At 36.9% G+C, this 14,823-nt stretch overlaps 1 protein-coding gene across 1 annotated transcript in view; it reads left to right on the top strand.

Moving 5' to 3' along the window:
• Positions 1–14,823, top strand: part of LOC150087437 (ATPase family AAA domain-containing protein 2-like) — a 450,193-nt gene that overhangs the window by 342,995 nt on the left and 92,375 nt on the right. The window contains exon 22 of the mRNA XM_090372484.1: positions 4,989–5,515. Within this exon, the coding sequence (XP_090228610.1) occupies positions 4,989–5,515 (527 nt within the window). The remainder of the gene's footprint in view (positions 1–4,988; positions 5,516–14,823) is intronic.

The raw sequence follows: 14,823 nt of genomic DNA on the forward strand, positions 1-14,823 counted from the left end.
TTAGACCGGGGTTCGAGCCCATCACCACCAAATATGGAGGATGCGGAAAGGTCAAGGGAATGACCACCGCATATTCCCGGAGCAATATGACCTTAGTTGCTAATGCTCCTAAAAATCAAATAACAACAACAATTCAATTGCTCGTTTTTATTCGTACGGTTTTCAATGATTCTGCCACTAGAGAAGAACTGGTGGGTATGGTTTCGTTAAAATAAAGAACTAGAAGTTGATATGTTTAACGCATTCAAAAAATTTATTGAAAAAATTAAATTACCGCTATTTAAGCTCGCATCAATAACAACAGATGGAGTTAAAGAATGACGGAGCATCATAACGGATTCTTCGCATTGTGCCGAAAGAATGATGAATTCCCAGATTTTTTGAGTTACCACTGTATCATCTGCCAGCAAAAGATTAAATACTAAAAATGTTATGGACATAGCTTTCGAAATTGTGAATTCCATCAGAGGACAATCTCTTCAAAGGCGACTTTTCAGAATGCAACTCTATGAAAATGTACCAGATCTGATATTACACTCAGATGTGAGGTGGCTGAGTCAGAGTAAGTTTCTACAGAGATTTTGAAATTTGCTGAATAAAATTTTAAAAATTTGTTGATCAAAGTTGAGTTGATTATCAGCAGCTACAAGATACGGAGTGGTTGTGTGAGCTGGCTTTTTTGGCAGATTTTACCGTAAATTAAGTTATCTGAATTGGGAATTAAAAGGAAAAAATAAAAATGTGGGTGACACGATTCGTAGCATTTCTGCATATAAATATAAATTTTTGGCAATGGCTAAGGATCTCAAAGAAAAAAAAATTCCATCATTTTGCAAACATGCAAGATCATTTGCAAAAATTTCCTGTTTTTGAATTTAATAGTGATAAATATGTTTCTGAAATTGAGAAAGTTGTGGATAATTTTGAAACCAGATTTAGTGATTTTAAAACAATCGAAGACATTGTTTAATATATTTCTTATCCATTTAATGTCGACTTAGATACAAAATAAATTGCAAAAAAAACGCTGAGATTTTTCACATGGAGAAAATATTACTTGAAAATGAAATTACTGTATTACATTTCGAAACAATATCTTTCTAAAAGCCAAATCATCAGAAAAATACTTTTGGAAATATGTTTGCCGAGAAAATTACCCAAATGTAAAAAAATGCTGTGAACTTTTAAATTCCTGTTTTGGTTCTGCATAGCTATGTGAATTGGCATTTTCGTATTTGAAACAAACAAATCACTCTACTCTTACGGACTTGCGTACAGAAGATTCTTTACATTTGGCCTTATCACAGTATATCCCCGATTTTGAAAGCTTGGCAGATGACATAAGACACAAACTTCGTATGAATTTAAAATAAGAATTCTGAATTGTATTCAATTTTAAAATTTATACACAGCATTTTTCAATATATGTTGATTAACTTTTTTTAACTATGTGCAATGAAATTCTTTGAGATGGTAGATCGCGGTACATTTTGAAGAAAAAAAGTAGAGCGCATTACAAATTAATTTGGACACCCCTGGCAGAGATTATCTTGTTTACTGCGAGGATAATTGGAGGATATAAAGTTTGTAGTTCACATGCATATCTTCAATTTGTGGAAGGCATTCCTGAAGTTTATTACTGCTAGTGTAGGTACAGGTTGTCAACTAGTAATTATGTGACTGGAGGCTCATATCATTAGAATGTGTATTTGCACACAATTGAATTGTGAAACCAAATTCTACAGAACTTAGTGATGCATGGACTGACCACTCTTTAAACCACCAATATTTACATGTACAATGGGTGTCAACAGTTCTGAGAACAGAGTATAAAAGACAGGTGGTCAGTCCACACCTTGAGTAAGCTGCTGGAAAGAGTAAAGAGAAGGACAGAAAGATTGGTGAGGGGAACAAAGGGTTGCTCTTACCAAGAAAAGCTTAAGTAGAAAGCTTTCTTCCAGTCTGGAGACTAGGCACCTCTGAGGTGATCTGATTGAGGTGTATAATGCCTTGAATAGTTTGAGCAAGCTCAGTGCTGATGGGATTCTTCCTCTTGCTCAGATTATGCACTTGAGGGAGCATAAATTCAAATTGAGGAAAGACAGTTGTAGAATAGATGTGCAGAAATTTGTCTTTAGCCAGCGGGTGGTTGATTGTTGGAACAAATTTCTATCTGTTGTGGAAGTTGATAGCTTAATTCAAGGAAGAACTGGACAAACTTTTGGAGCAAATGGATGGGTTGAAATGAGAAGATGGTGGTTTTTTTTTTTTTCTGATATGTAAATTTGCTTTCTTGCATCATATGTTGGTGCACTATGGCCATAGATGCCAATTCACCTAAAAAATCCCCAAACAAACAACAAACAGCATCATATGCCTATGCTAATGCTATTTAATTTTTTCCCCTCAATGTATTTCAACCTGAAGTTCAATACATATATTATATTTAGTCAGCAAAGAGTTTAATCCTTCCAAAAGAAATTTCTTCAGGTTGGGCATCAAGTCGTGCTTCCACAGTTGCTTTTAGCTCTTTGTCATCTTTAAAATGTGTTCTATGAAGATGAGACTTGAGGTTTTTGAACAAATAAATTCACTTGGAATCAGATCTGGACTTATTGCTTTATTGAGGAGCTTTATTGTTCAAATTCACGTACATGAACCCAAGCTTTGCTTGTAATGGAGTAGGAAAACCCAATAGGCCAACTTTTCTTGCCTTTTTTCCCCCGAACTGCAGCTTTTAACTTTTGCATATGACTTCCATAATGTTCCCCTGCTATTATGGTTTTTAGGTGAAAGTAAACAATTAGCAACAGTCCTTTTGTGTCCCAGAAAATTGAAGCCAACACTTTTCTAGCTGATAGTTGGGTTCAAAACTCTTTCAGGATTGAAGATCCCTTGTGCTCCCATTGCATGATTTCTAATTTGGATTCTGGATCATAAAAATGTAGCCAAGTTTTATTTCATCATCAGTCACCAAACAAATAAAAATCCATCTAAATTAGCCAGAATTGGTATTTAACATTTTTTTTGATGACATCCATTCTCTGATGTTTGTTATGAATGGTTAGGTTTCTGTAACCCATCTTGCACAAACTTTGGGCATTCCCAAATGCTCATGTATTGTTAAAATGTTTCCATGGGGAATGTGAAGTACTTTTTCAAGTTCAAACACTAATTCTTATGCTTTCTAAATTTTTTTCTTCAGCAGTGGCAATTATTTCAGAATTAATTGCTTCAGTTGCCATCTAGACCTTGAATCATCTTCAAATGACTCCTGTCCTGTTTTGAAAGTAGAATAACAGATTTCTTTAGCATTTTTATCCTCTTTTTTTAAAAAACTTTGACTACCAAGTAATTTTCTGGATATTTGTTCTTCCCTTTGCCAACATAAATTAAATTTTTGAAACTGCATATGACATTGACTTTTTCATGTTATTTTATAAGACATTAACCTAATAAAATAACCTGTTCTATAATTTATTAATACATTTTATATGCCCTGTTCTCAGAACTTGTTGAACAGCCCTCATACACTTTTGGTTCAGTTTACAATGGGCAGATGTACAAACATGACTATACCTCGACTTTTCTCCATCATTGTATTCCATATGGATAAGTATATAAATGGTAGATATGTTGTTACTTAAGTAGTACTCAAGAATGTTTAATAAAGCATTTCTAATGAAATTAAGAATTATTATTGTTGTTCTGCATATTTGTTACCAATGTTTTTGTAAAATGTGATGTATTTTGTATATATAAAAAAAAAAAAAAAAAAAGGGAATATTAATTGAAATATTATTGAAAGTTACCAAATTTGCGGTAACTGTGCTTCTAATATCAACTTATCAGTAACTTGGGAGATGTGGGAGAACCTTATGTAGGGATTATTTATCCCAACAGATACTGATGTTTTATTTGTTGAAAAATTAAAAAAAAAAAGTATTTTTTTATGTGTTTGTTGCTTAACTTTTTGATACCAGATTTATTATGATATGTATGAATTGTTATGGATAATAAGATTATGAAAAACCTCGTAAGCAGTTTTAATTTTATAAAAAAAAACAAAAAAAAAAACATGTGCATTGCAACTCAAGTGTAAAAGCTGTAGTTCTAGCATTTACTGTCCATTGATTTTAAGTGCCACTTTCTGCAATATTCAGATGTTTAATTTTATGAATTCCTTAATCCATTTCGTTCATACAATCAAAGTTCTGCTACATTCACACTCTGTCCACACTATCAATGGAAATATAAATGCTGCTCTCCGATTACAAAAATACACCATTTTATCAAATAAGGTAAAACAAGTTAAATGTTTCTTACCTTGAATATCCTAGATATATGTTTCTGAATTTCCTTAGATTAAATTTTTCACTGGAAAGTAAACATGCATTTGTCAGTTAACTTTTTTTTTTTAAACTTCACATTCTTTTTTCTTTTTTGCATGATTTGTTAATGGGGAAAAAAAAATAAAATGTATTATTACCGAAGTTTCATGTTTTGCCTGATTTCATTCATTTTGCTAGTACAACTGCTATTTTATCTTGTAACCATACAAGAAATATAATTCATTTTAGGTTTTAAGTAAATATAATTTTCATTGCAATTTAAACATTTTTTTGAAAATTTTGTCAAGACCTTTTCTCACTTCTTTTTCTCTTTTGCATGATTTATAATAAAAAAAAGCATATGCAACAATTTTTCACACTTTTTTTGATTTGATTTGATTTCATTCATTCTGTTAACATAAACTCACTTTTCTTTCTTTTTTTTTTTTTTTTTTTTTTTTGTATAAATATACAAAGAAATGTAAATCCAATTTAGCTTTTGCAGTTGTGATTTTTATCACGTATGTTATGGCTGTTTATCATTATTCGGGTTGTTTTTCGGTGATCCAAATTTGGTGTAGCAATTACCAAATGTGTTCAAACTGTTGTCCAGATATAGTTTTTCAAAGAAATATAGGTTTGTTTTCCTTCTTGTAGCACAGCCAGGTCGTTACATAATTTGGAGAAAAAAGAAATCGCCATGGTTTGGGTGTTGTCGCAGGAAACTGATACGCCGCCCTGTTCCTCACAACAGGAGCCGTCCTGTTCCTGAGCCATCTCACAACATCAGTTCATCACCTTTAGGAACAACCATAGCATGTAGTCCTGTTTCAGAAATTGCTTCTGATAAACAGAAATTAGATGAAGTAAATAAAGAAGAAAAAAAAGAAAAAACAAATAATTTAGAAAATTGTGATAATACAAATGAATCAGAAGAGTCTAGTTCATGTGTACTACCTAAAAGTGTTGAAACAATAGTTAACTGCTCTCCAAAAATTGTTTATTTGACAGCTTGTAAGGATGATGTAACAAATCCAGCTGACATCCCTACCTCAGAAAGTTTCACTGCCTCTAACTGTGATAATCTTTATTCAGAAAATTGCTCAATGGCTACACCTGATGCTGTACACGAGTCTACTGATGATGCTCAAAGGAATGAACAAGAAAGGTTGGAAGACCCACAGGTATCATTTAGTAAATTTATTCATTGTAAGAGTGTATATTACATGATTCATATGCCATACTAATGTCATGAATATTTGAAACTTGTAACTCTCCTTATAGTTTTTTAACTACGGTACTGCTTTTAATTTTTTTTTTTCTTGGTCCTGTAATCAGTACTATGAAGTGCCATGCATATTTAATGTCTGTAGTGCATCCATTTAAAATGCTCTCTTGCTAATATCACTTTTTTTGAAGGTTCTAAGAAGGAATAAACCTGGATGTAACCCTTCTTTCTCTTAAGTTTTTGCTTTGAGAAGCTGATGTTAAAGACTAAAACCTAGGAATTGTTTATTTCATATTTAACTCAAAGCTTTTGAAGGTGAAAAGGCTGCTATTTAGAGCTCAGTGTCTTTCCCACTTATTGGTGCATTTTTTTAAATTCAACATTATTCAGCCACTTTCTTCTCTGATGTTAATTGTTTTCTCTCTCTCTCTCTCTCTCTCTCTCTCTATGTGTGTGGGCGCCTCCATAGCCAGGTGGACAGGAGCAACAGTGTATAGCACACGCTTCTTGATTAGACTGGGGGGTTTGAGCCCGTGACCACCAAATACGGAGGATGCGGAAAGGTCAGGGAATGACCACTACATATCCCCGGAGCAATATGGCCTTAGTTGCTAATGCTCCTAAAAACCAAATAACAACAACCGCTGTGCGTGTGCATGTGCATGCTCAACTTGGCATCATTAAATTTCATTACTGCATTATTATAATTTTTATTATTATTATGACAATTTTACCGCCCCATGATGGGTACTGGTGCCAAGTGCATGTGGTGGTTGGTATTATTTTCAAAGAACTCTCTGACTATCCTACAGGTGTTCAGGATTGCAGTTTTCTGGAGTTCCATGTAGGTGTTCTCTGGGAAGCTTGTTTCCCTGATATTTTTTCTGTAGCTTTTCTGGAGGTTGCTGGTGTCGGGAACCACTGTCAGTCATATAGGTAGCCATTTCCTTCTTGTCAGTGAGGGTTATGTCTGGCTGTTGTGCTGGATTTTCTTGTCCATTATTATGCTGGGGTCCCAGTATAGTTTGTGAGTAGGGGTCTCTAGTATGGCCTAGGGTTTGTACTTATAATATGGTGACATTGAGATCATCCACCATTCACGTGACTATCACCTGTGCTCATAGCATGAGGCACTGCACATAATCAATTATGATAGCACTATGAACCATAATAGGAGAGTGCATATGCACCCCATTATGGAGTCTACCATTCTACAGTGCAAGTGCTGGAGTTTGTGACGTGAGCATAATTTTGCATTAACGACACCAAACATGTGATCTATGATCATGCTCAGTCAGCTTTTATTTTACTTTACTCAACATGTGTATATATATACACACACCAGCAGACCATTCACAATCTAGCTGAAAAAGGGATGCCTCAACACTAAAGCTACTATTATATTTTTATCATTTTACATTCATTTATTTTTACCTGTATTTTAACGTTTTAATCCTATACCAGTTTTAGCTTATACTTTATATCTTATGTATATTTTATTTTATTTATTTTAATAAAGTTATTTTAAATTGTTTTTCGGTCGTTAACAGAAAGTATACAGAGTGATAATGCAACCCAAAGCCTGTTTTCTAATACTTTTCTTGATCAACTGGTATTTTTGCTCTAAGTTCTGGTGTTATCCTGGTGACCTTGTCATGTATATGGGTGATTGTCTTGCATCCTGAAATGTGTTCGATTGTTTCTGGGGCCAAGTGGCATCATCGACATGTTTTGTCTGTTACTCTGGGGTCCTTGGAAATATATTTCCTGGTCTTGGATGATGAGCATGAATCATTCAGTATTGGGGAAGAGCTTTCCACTCATGAGCTATGCATTGGAAGGTCATAGTATCTGCCATGGAATGCTTTCTTTGCCCATCTTTCTGTCTGTGTGAGTGGGGTCTCATGCAGTTGAAGGTTGAGCAGTGTGTGCTATTTGTCTGCCTTTCATATGGCATAGATTGGCACTCTGTTTTCCTGGAAGTAATCCCTCAGTTTCTTAATCACTTTCTTCTGTTGCTCAGTGAGATCTGTCAAATCCTCCCCCTTCTTTCCAGGCTATGGTCAGTCTCTCGATGGCTGACATAGGGTGGTGATGGTGGTAGCATTTGGTCCTCATTATCCTGCTCAATCTAATAATCTCCTCCAGCTTGGTGCTGGTCAAACCTATGATCCTGAAGGAATATACTGGGACTACATAAGTGTTTATGGCTCTGAACATGTTCCCACCATTCAGCTTTATTTTTAGCAGACTCCTTTGTCTCTGATGGTATTTCTCAGTCAGGTGGGCTTTGATCTCCTTGTGTTCTAACTATTGAGCCTGCATCACCCCAGATATTTGTAGGTCTCTCCATCTGTCATGGCTTCAATCTCTTCACTGGTCTTCAGCTGGTAGTTTTAGCTGACTGGATTCCCTGACTCTATCCATAGGTCTTACATTTGTTTAGGCCAAATTGCATCTTGATGTCAGTGATCGAACTGTTCAGTGATCCAAAGCTGGAGTTAATTCTCAGTTTCTGCATAGTTTGACGTCATTCATGTACATCAGGTGAGAACTTGCACACCTGTAGGGTGTACACGTTCTTCCTTTCTTTAAGCATTGTATCTATACTTGCTGTTATTGAGCATGGTGCACATTGGGTTGAGTGCTAGACAGAACTGTAGTGGACTCAGACCATCTCCCGAATGGTGGTCCTCCACTTCATCTGTATCAGTGTCGAGTTGTCTTTGTAAATCTTCATTGTCCCTGTCAGCAAGCTATTGTGCTTCTTGTAAGTTTGCTGCATCAGTGGTCAATTCCTCCTTGCATCTTTACTCATCTGCTTATAACTTCTGCTGCTCAACCAAGATGTTCTGGCTCTACAAGTGGCCTCATATCTTCTTGCTTATGTAGCTGGTTATGTAGCAGGATCTTGTACATTGTTGGGGAAAGGTGACGGTCTGTACTTCGTTAGGTTTGTGGTGTCTTTGTCCTTCTTTCAGATAGGTGATTTCTTGAGTCAGGGACTCTGTGATTGTATCAGGCATTATCATCTGGATGAACTGCTCTGTAGCCAGGGTGGTTGATTGCTGGAACAAACTTCTTTCTGTTGTAGAAGTTGACAGCTTAAATAAATTCAAGGCAGAACTAGACGGACATCTAGAGCGAATGGCTGGGTGAAAGGAGAAGGGGTTTTTTTTTTTTTTTGGCTAATGCTGTATAAGCTTGCTTTCTTGCATCATATGCCTCTGCTAATGCTAATATGTGGACATTCTCTTCACTGTTTTCTATTGTAGCCTGTTTGCCCAGCTCATTGTTCTGTCGCTGAGTTCGGAATGACCGTTGCACATATAGTTGGTTCATCGTATGCTAATTGAATTAATTGATGATGTGCAATGTTTTTACGTATATAAGGTATTGTTAATATTTGTATATTGTACCTTATCGATAAATGTATAGCAAATTTGCCAGATTTTTTGGCTAGGGACTGCTTTACTCAATAAAGGAGGGGGGGATGTCCATTGTTTCTGGCAGAAAGAGGGGAAACAGGCAATATCCAATTGCCTGTTTCCCTTTAGGCACTCTCCCTGTATCAGCGAAGTCTCTTGCTTAGTGCAAGGAAGTTCTGATGAAAGTGTCCAGGTATTATTTGATCCTCTGATTATAGGTCTCATATTTGTGTGGATGTTTGCTTTCTTGAGGATGGTCTTGTCTTCACTTTTCTGATCAGTTACTTCTGATACCCCTTGGTATCAGAAGTAACTGATCAGAAAAGATCAGATGTAGCCTTCTTCCCAGGCTGGTGGTTCCTTATCTTTGTTTTTTTTTTTTTTTTTTTTTTTTTTTTTTCTGTTGGTCTCTGGCTAACAAACTGTCGATTCTCTTCCATTCATCCTGGTAGCTGCTACAGCAGCACAGTAAATGGCTGTGTGCATGACATCTAGTGTTACTTTGTTGTTGTTGAGGTAACCTGGTATTATTTGCTAAAGGTGCTCTGTGACTTGCCATAGGATTTTTTTGGGTCTCTGTTTCAGTGTGTGTGGTGTGGGTCTTTGTGGGGTCCATTCCCTTGAATTCTGCTAGGGCCTTCCACTCTTTCTCTATTCTGGATATCGCTACCTCATCTGTTTCTGCTTCAGCTGCTCATGTTGTACTTGCCATTCCTCCTCTAGTTCTGGTTCGGTTGTGGCTATATTCTTTGTGGTTGGTCACTCATATCCTGTTTGATTTTTTTCCAAGATTGCAGGAATTATTAGGTTCTTGATGACAGTGGCCTGTCTCTGGTCTGCTGTTTAATGATCTGAATAGTCAGAAATTCTTCAACCATTGGTGTTTAGTTTCATCCTGTACATTGCCATATTGGTCTCTAGTTTGGTTACTTCATAGTATGCTCGCATGATGAACTATTCATTTAGCTGCTCCACTTCATGTGTTGGCTTTTTCTTCTTTCCTGGGTGGTCATTAGTGCAATTTTGCAGAGTGCACTTCCAGGTTGTGCTGGATGGTCTTGTCATTCTGTTGTGTGGTAGCCATACAGGTGACAGTGCAACTTGCTCCGTAGCCAGGTGGGCAGGAGCAGCAGTGCGTATCACGCTTCTTGATTAGACCAGGGTTCGAGCCCGTGACCACCAAATACGGAGGATGCGGAAAGGTCAGGGAATGAACACCACATATCCCCGGAGCAATATGGCCTTAATTGCTAATGCTGCTAAAAACCAAATAACAAACAAACAAAGCAACTTGCTCCACTGTCTTCCTCGAGAGACTGCCTCTGACTTTGAACCCTCTGACATAAGGCCTGAATGTGGGTGACTTTATCCAGCTATGGAGGTCAACCTTTGGCTTTTTTGCATCTAGTAGTAGGTGATAATTATTGGGAGCAACACAGATGGCACCACTCCCTGCCTCAGCCATCACTTTGACCTTGGAGGAGGTTGGTTCAATAAAGTGACTTTTGAGTGGGTTTTTTTTTTTTTTTTTACCATAATGGGAGTAGAACTTGGTTCCATTGCATTAGTGGTTCGCCATCATAATCACTAGGCTAATCGCACTCTTTTTATAATATAATAATAATTTTTATAGCATTATATATTGTATTTTGTAATATTTTTAAAATTTTTAAATTAAACTTTTTATAATAATGATAACAACACTCTGCAGCTGCAGTCCTGAACACTTCTAGGTACTATTACTACTACCACATTTATACAGCACTGGGCAAATATATTTAGTTTAAATTTAATAAAATATTTTTAAAAGTTTTCATTCTTTTTACTTTCATTATTTATTACGAGGAAAGCTTGTAGGTGCCAAAAAGGGAAGTGTAGTACATTATATGCATGTACATTAAGTATGCAGGTTTACAAGTTATATATAAACCACTACTCCATAAAAACTACAAAATATAAGTTTTAAGTAAAATCAGTGTTATCTGTTAAAATATTGATGAAAAATACCCTCCATAAAGGAAGGTAGAAGTCCCTCTTATGCTTTCTCAGTCCAGTCCCTTCAAAAGACACAATAACAGGAGTTTACTGTATAATGTTCATAGCAGTTAATCATTTAACACATTGAAATTTTTTTTTTTTATTAACTGAGTTGGCATAGCAGTTTAGTTCAGTAGCTTGGCTAATTTGATTTTATAAGAATTTATCCCACCAGGATAACATCTGGTAATTAGAATGTCTCTTTTGGTACTTTTTGTCATCTCATCAGTCAGAGTGCAGGGCACCCATCACCACAAAACCTAACAAATCATTTGTATTCTGGCCAGTAGACTGACTACATTACTAATAAGTAATGTAATCTACTGGAGTCCTATATCCTGTTACATTATTAGTAAGTACTATGTGAAAAATAAGTAACAGCATATAGTAGGGCTCCAGTTATCAAATTATCCAAGATTTTTTTTGAAATTTTTTAACTATTTTCATATCTAATTTCGCTCAAAGAAATTGATTTAATATTTATGTGTAGATGAATATAAAACAGTTCCACTTAAAGTATTATGAATCAAAAAATAGAAGAGTGAATGTGGTTGGTGTTATATAGAAGTGATATGGATAATTACTCCCTGTCAACAGTTATTTTTATATGTAGTAGTAGTAATAGAGGCATGTGATGCAAGAAAGCAAGCATGTGGTTATGTAGCATCAGCCAAAAAAAAAAAAAAAAAAATCCGAATATCACACATCCATTTCCTCTAAAAGTTTGTCCAGTTCCCCCTTGAATTTATTTAAGCTATCAACTTCCACAACGACAGATGGAATTTTATTCCAACAATTAACCACCCACTGGCTACCAAGGCAAATTTTCACACGTCTATTCTACAACTGTCTTTCCTTAGTTTGAATTTATGTCCTCTCAGTTTCGTAATCTGAGCAAGAGGAAGGATCCCATCAGAATTCAGCATGCTCAACCCATTCAAGACCTTATACACCTCAATCAGATCACCTCGCAGGTGCCTAGTCTCCAGCCGCTTAAATTTGCAGAACTTAAGCCTTTCTTAGTAAGAGGACCCCTTCGTTCCCTCACCAATCTTGTTTTCTTTCTCTGTACATGCTCAAGCAACTCTACATCCTTCCTAAAATGAGGCCTCCAGACCTGTACGTAGTACACAACGTGTGGCCTGACCACTGCCTTATACAAAGGGATAATCACCTCCTTTTCCCTACTAGCAAAATTCCTGTACATCATTGACAATAGTCCACTAATCCACATGACCTGCTCTGGCAGCCTGCCTGCATTGCTCAGAAAACTTCATATCTGACTGCACAATTACTCCCAGACCTTTTCATTTTCTGCCACCCTAAGTGTAGTACCACATGGTTGGTACGTTTCTCTGGGGTAACTTCTACCCATATGCAGTACTTTGCATTTGTCAATGTTAAACTTCAGTTGCCACTTTTCAGCCCATCTCCTCAAATTTTCTATATCCTTTTGCAGTAACACTGCCATTAGTGTCATTAACAACCCTGCCAGCCTTTGTATCATCTGCAAACTTCGACATTAAGCATGATATACATTCATCAATATCATTGATAAATATACAAAACAACAGTGGGCCCAACACTGAACTGGGGGACTCCACTAATAACACTAATCCACATAGAGCAGTCAGGGCTGCCACATGGGTGTAAGCCACCAGTGCGCAAACTTTCATAAGACTGCTCTCTACTAGAAAGGGGTTACAAAAATAATTAAAAATTTTATTATATATTTATTATTCTAATCACAGTACAACCAGTTCAAAGTATTGTTAAATATATCATAAAAATAGAAAAAATATAAATAGCTCCCAAAATATAATTTTCGGCATAAAAAAAAGATTACATAGTATAATAATAATCAGTTCAACTTAATAATAAGTATCACTAAAAAAGAATTTAATATATATATATATTGGTAACAAAAGACTACATACTATTTTAGTAATCAAAGTACCTTCAGTTCAACTTATTGTTTGATATGTCACAAAAAAAAATATATACAGGGTGATTCACTACCAGTGTGACAAACTTGCAGGAGGTGTAGGGGGGCACAAAGACGAATCGGAATCACATAGCATCGCAGGGTCCGAAATGCCTTTGTCATGTGGGAGGTCGCATGAACAAAGAAGCAAAGAAAAAGAACAGAAACAGCAACTCGTTAGTGTAACAGAAATCATTTTAATGACAAGTTTTACATTGGCAAAAAGCCATGCTACAGAAGGTGTTTGAAAGTTCGACCAGAAGCAGTCACGCAGGCTTCACAGCGCCGCCGCATGGAATCCCTAACATTCTGAAAGATTCCTAGCATGTCTCGAATTTCCCCGGCAGCTACAGAGATGCGAGCGACGAGGTCTTCAACTGAATCAACGGGGGTCTCGTACACCAATGTCTTCATTTGACCCCAGCAGAAGAAGTCCAGGCATGTTAGGACCGGCGATCTAGCAGGCCAGTGAACCGGACCACCACAACCTATCCAGTGCTGTTCAAATGTAACGTTTAGGTGTTGGCAAACGTCATTGGTGTAATGTGGGGGAGCCCCATCATGCTGGAACCACATTGAGCGGCACAACGACTGAGGAACATGTGCTTCTTCAATAAGTTCGGGCAGGACTTACTGTAGAAAGATCAAGTGCCCTACCGTCCAGACGAGAGGGCAGAAGGTACAGTCCAATGAGGTGGTCTTCAACAATGCCGGCCCAAACATTGACAGAGAAATGGCATTAGTTGCACGTGGTCGCGTAACACGGGGATTCTCCAAAGCCCACAAATAGGCATTATGTTGATTGAAGATTCCCTCTCTTGTGAAACTTGCCTCATCCGTGAACAATACGGATGCAGCAAATGCGCTGTCTGCCGCACTCTGTTGAAGAAACCAAGTAGAAAAAGTCCTCCGGAGTGAATAATCCGCAGGCTCCAATGATTGGACTTGTTGCAGATGGTATGAACTCATTTGGTTTGTTGACAGTATCCTCCATACAGTGGATTGGGAAATACCCAATCGTTGGCCTATCGCTCGAGTACTCATACTCGGATTGCCTTCTGCAAGACGTAGAACATTCTCCTCATTGTCTGGCGTCCTCGTCATCCGCTCTCGATTCATGGTACCTCTCGTGAAACAACGAGTCTCACGTAACCTTCTGTGCACACGAGCGAAAATCGTATGATGAGGAACACGCCTTGCAGGAAACGTTCCTGGTACAAGTGCAGAGTGGCTCGCCCGTTACAGTCTGCAGCTTTATATGCGAGGTGCATGTCAGCCAGTTCAACGTTTGAATATTCGTCCATCCTACTGCCTCGGGAACCGGTTTGCAAATGCTGACTTCCGGCAGGATCGCTGTTCACACGACTTCCCGTTCAACGTCCTCTACCACATGACGAAGGCATTTCGGACCCTGCAATGCTATGTGATTCCGATTCGTCTTTGTGCCCCCTACACCTCCTGCAAGTTTGTCGCACTGGTAGTGAATCATCCTGTATATATAAATAGGTAACAAAATATTTTTTCAGCACACAAAAGAATTACATATGTAATAACTATAATCAAATAGCAGTGTATTGCACTAATATTTAATAGTATGTAAATTTGTATTATATTTTTATATATTCACAGAATTTAATCACACCCACATTACAATTAAAATAACTACATAATTTGTACTCTTCGGTCTTTGCTGCTACAAAATTCTTGATTGCACCAATGTCCAAATTATCCATAATATCATTTTCTATAGAATTATACAGTAGATGAATCTGTTAAACGTTCCTGTGCCATACCATAGTTGATCGTAAATAATAT

Source organism: Mastigoproctus giganteus, chromosome 4, assembly GCF_048544385.1.
Source record: "Mastigoproctus giganteus isolate SK-2022 chromosome 4, ASM4854438v1, whole genome shotgun sequence".
NCBI classification, from domain to species: Eukaryota; Metazoa; Arthropoda; class Arachnida; order Uropygi; family Thelyphonidae; genus Mastigoproctus; species Mastigoproctus giganteus.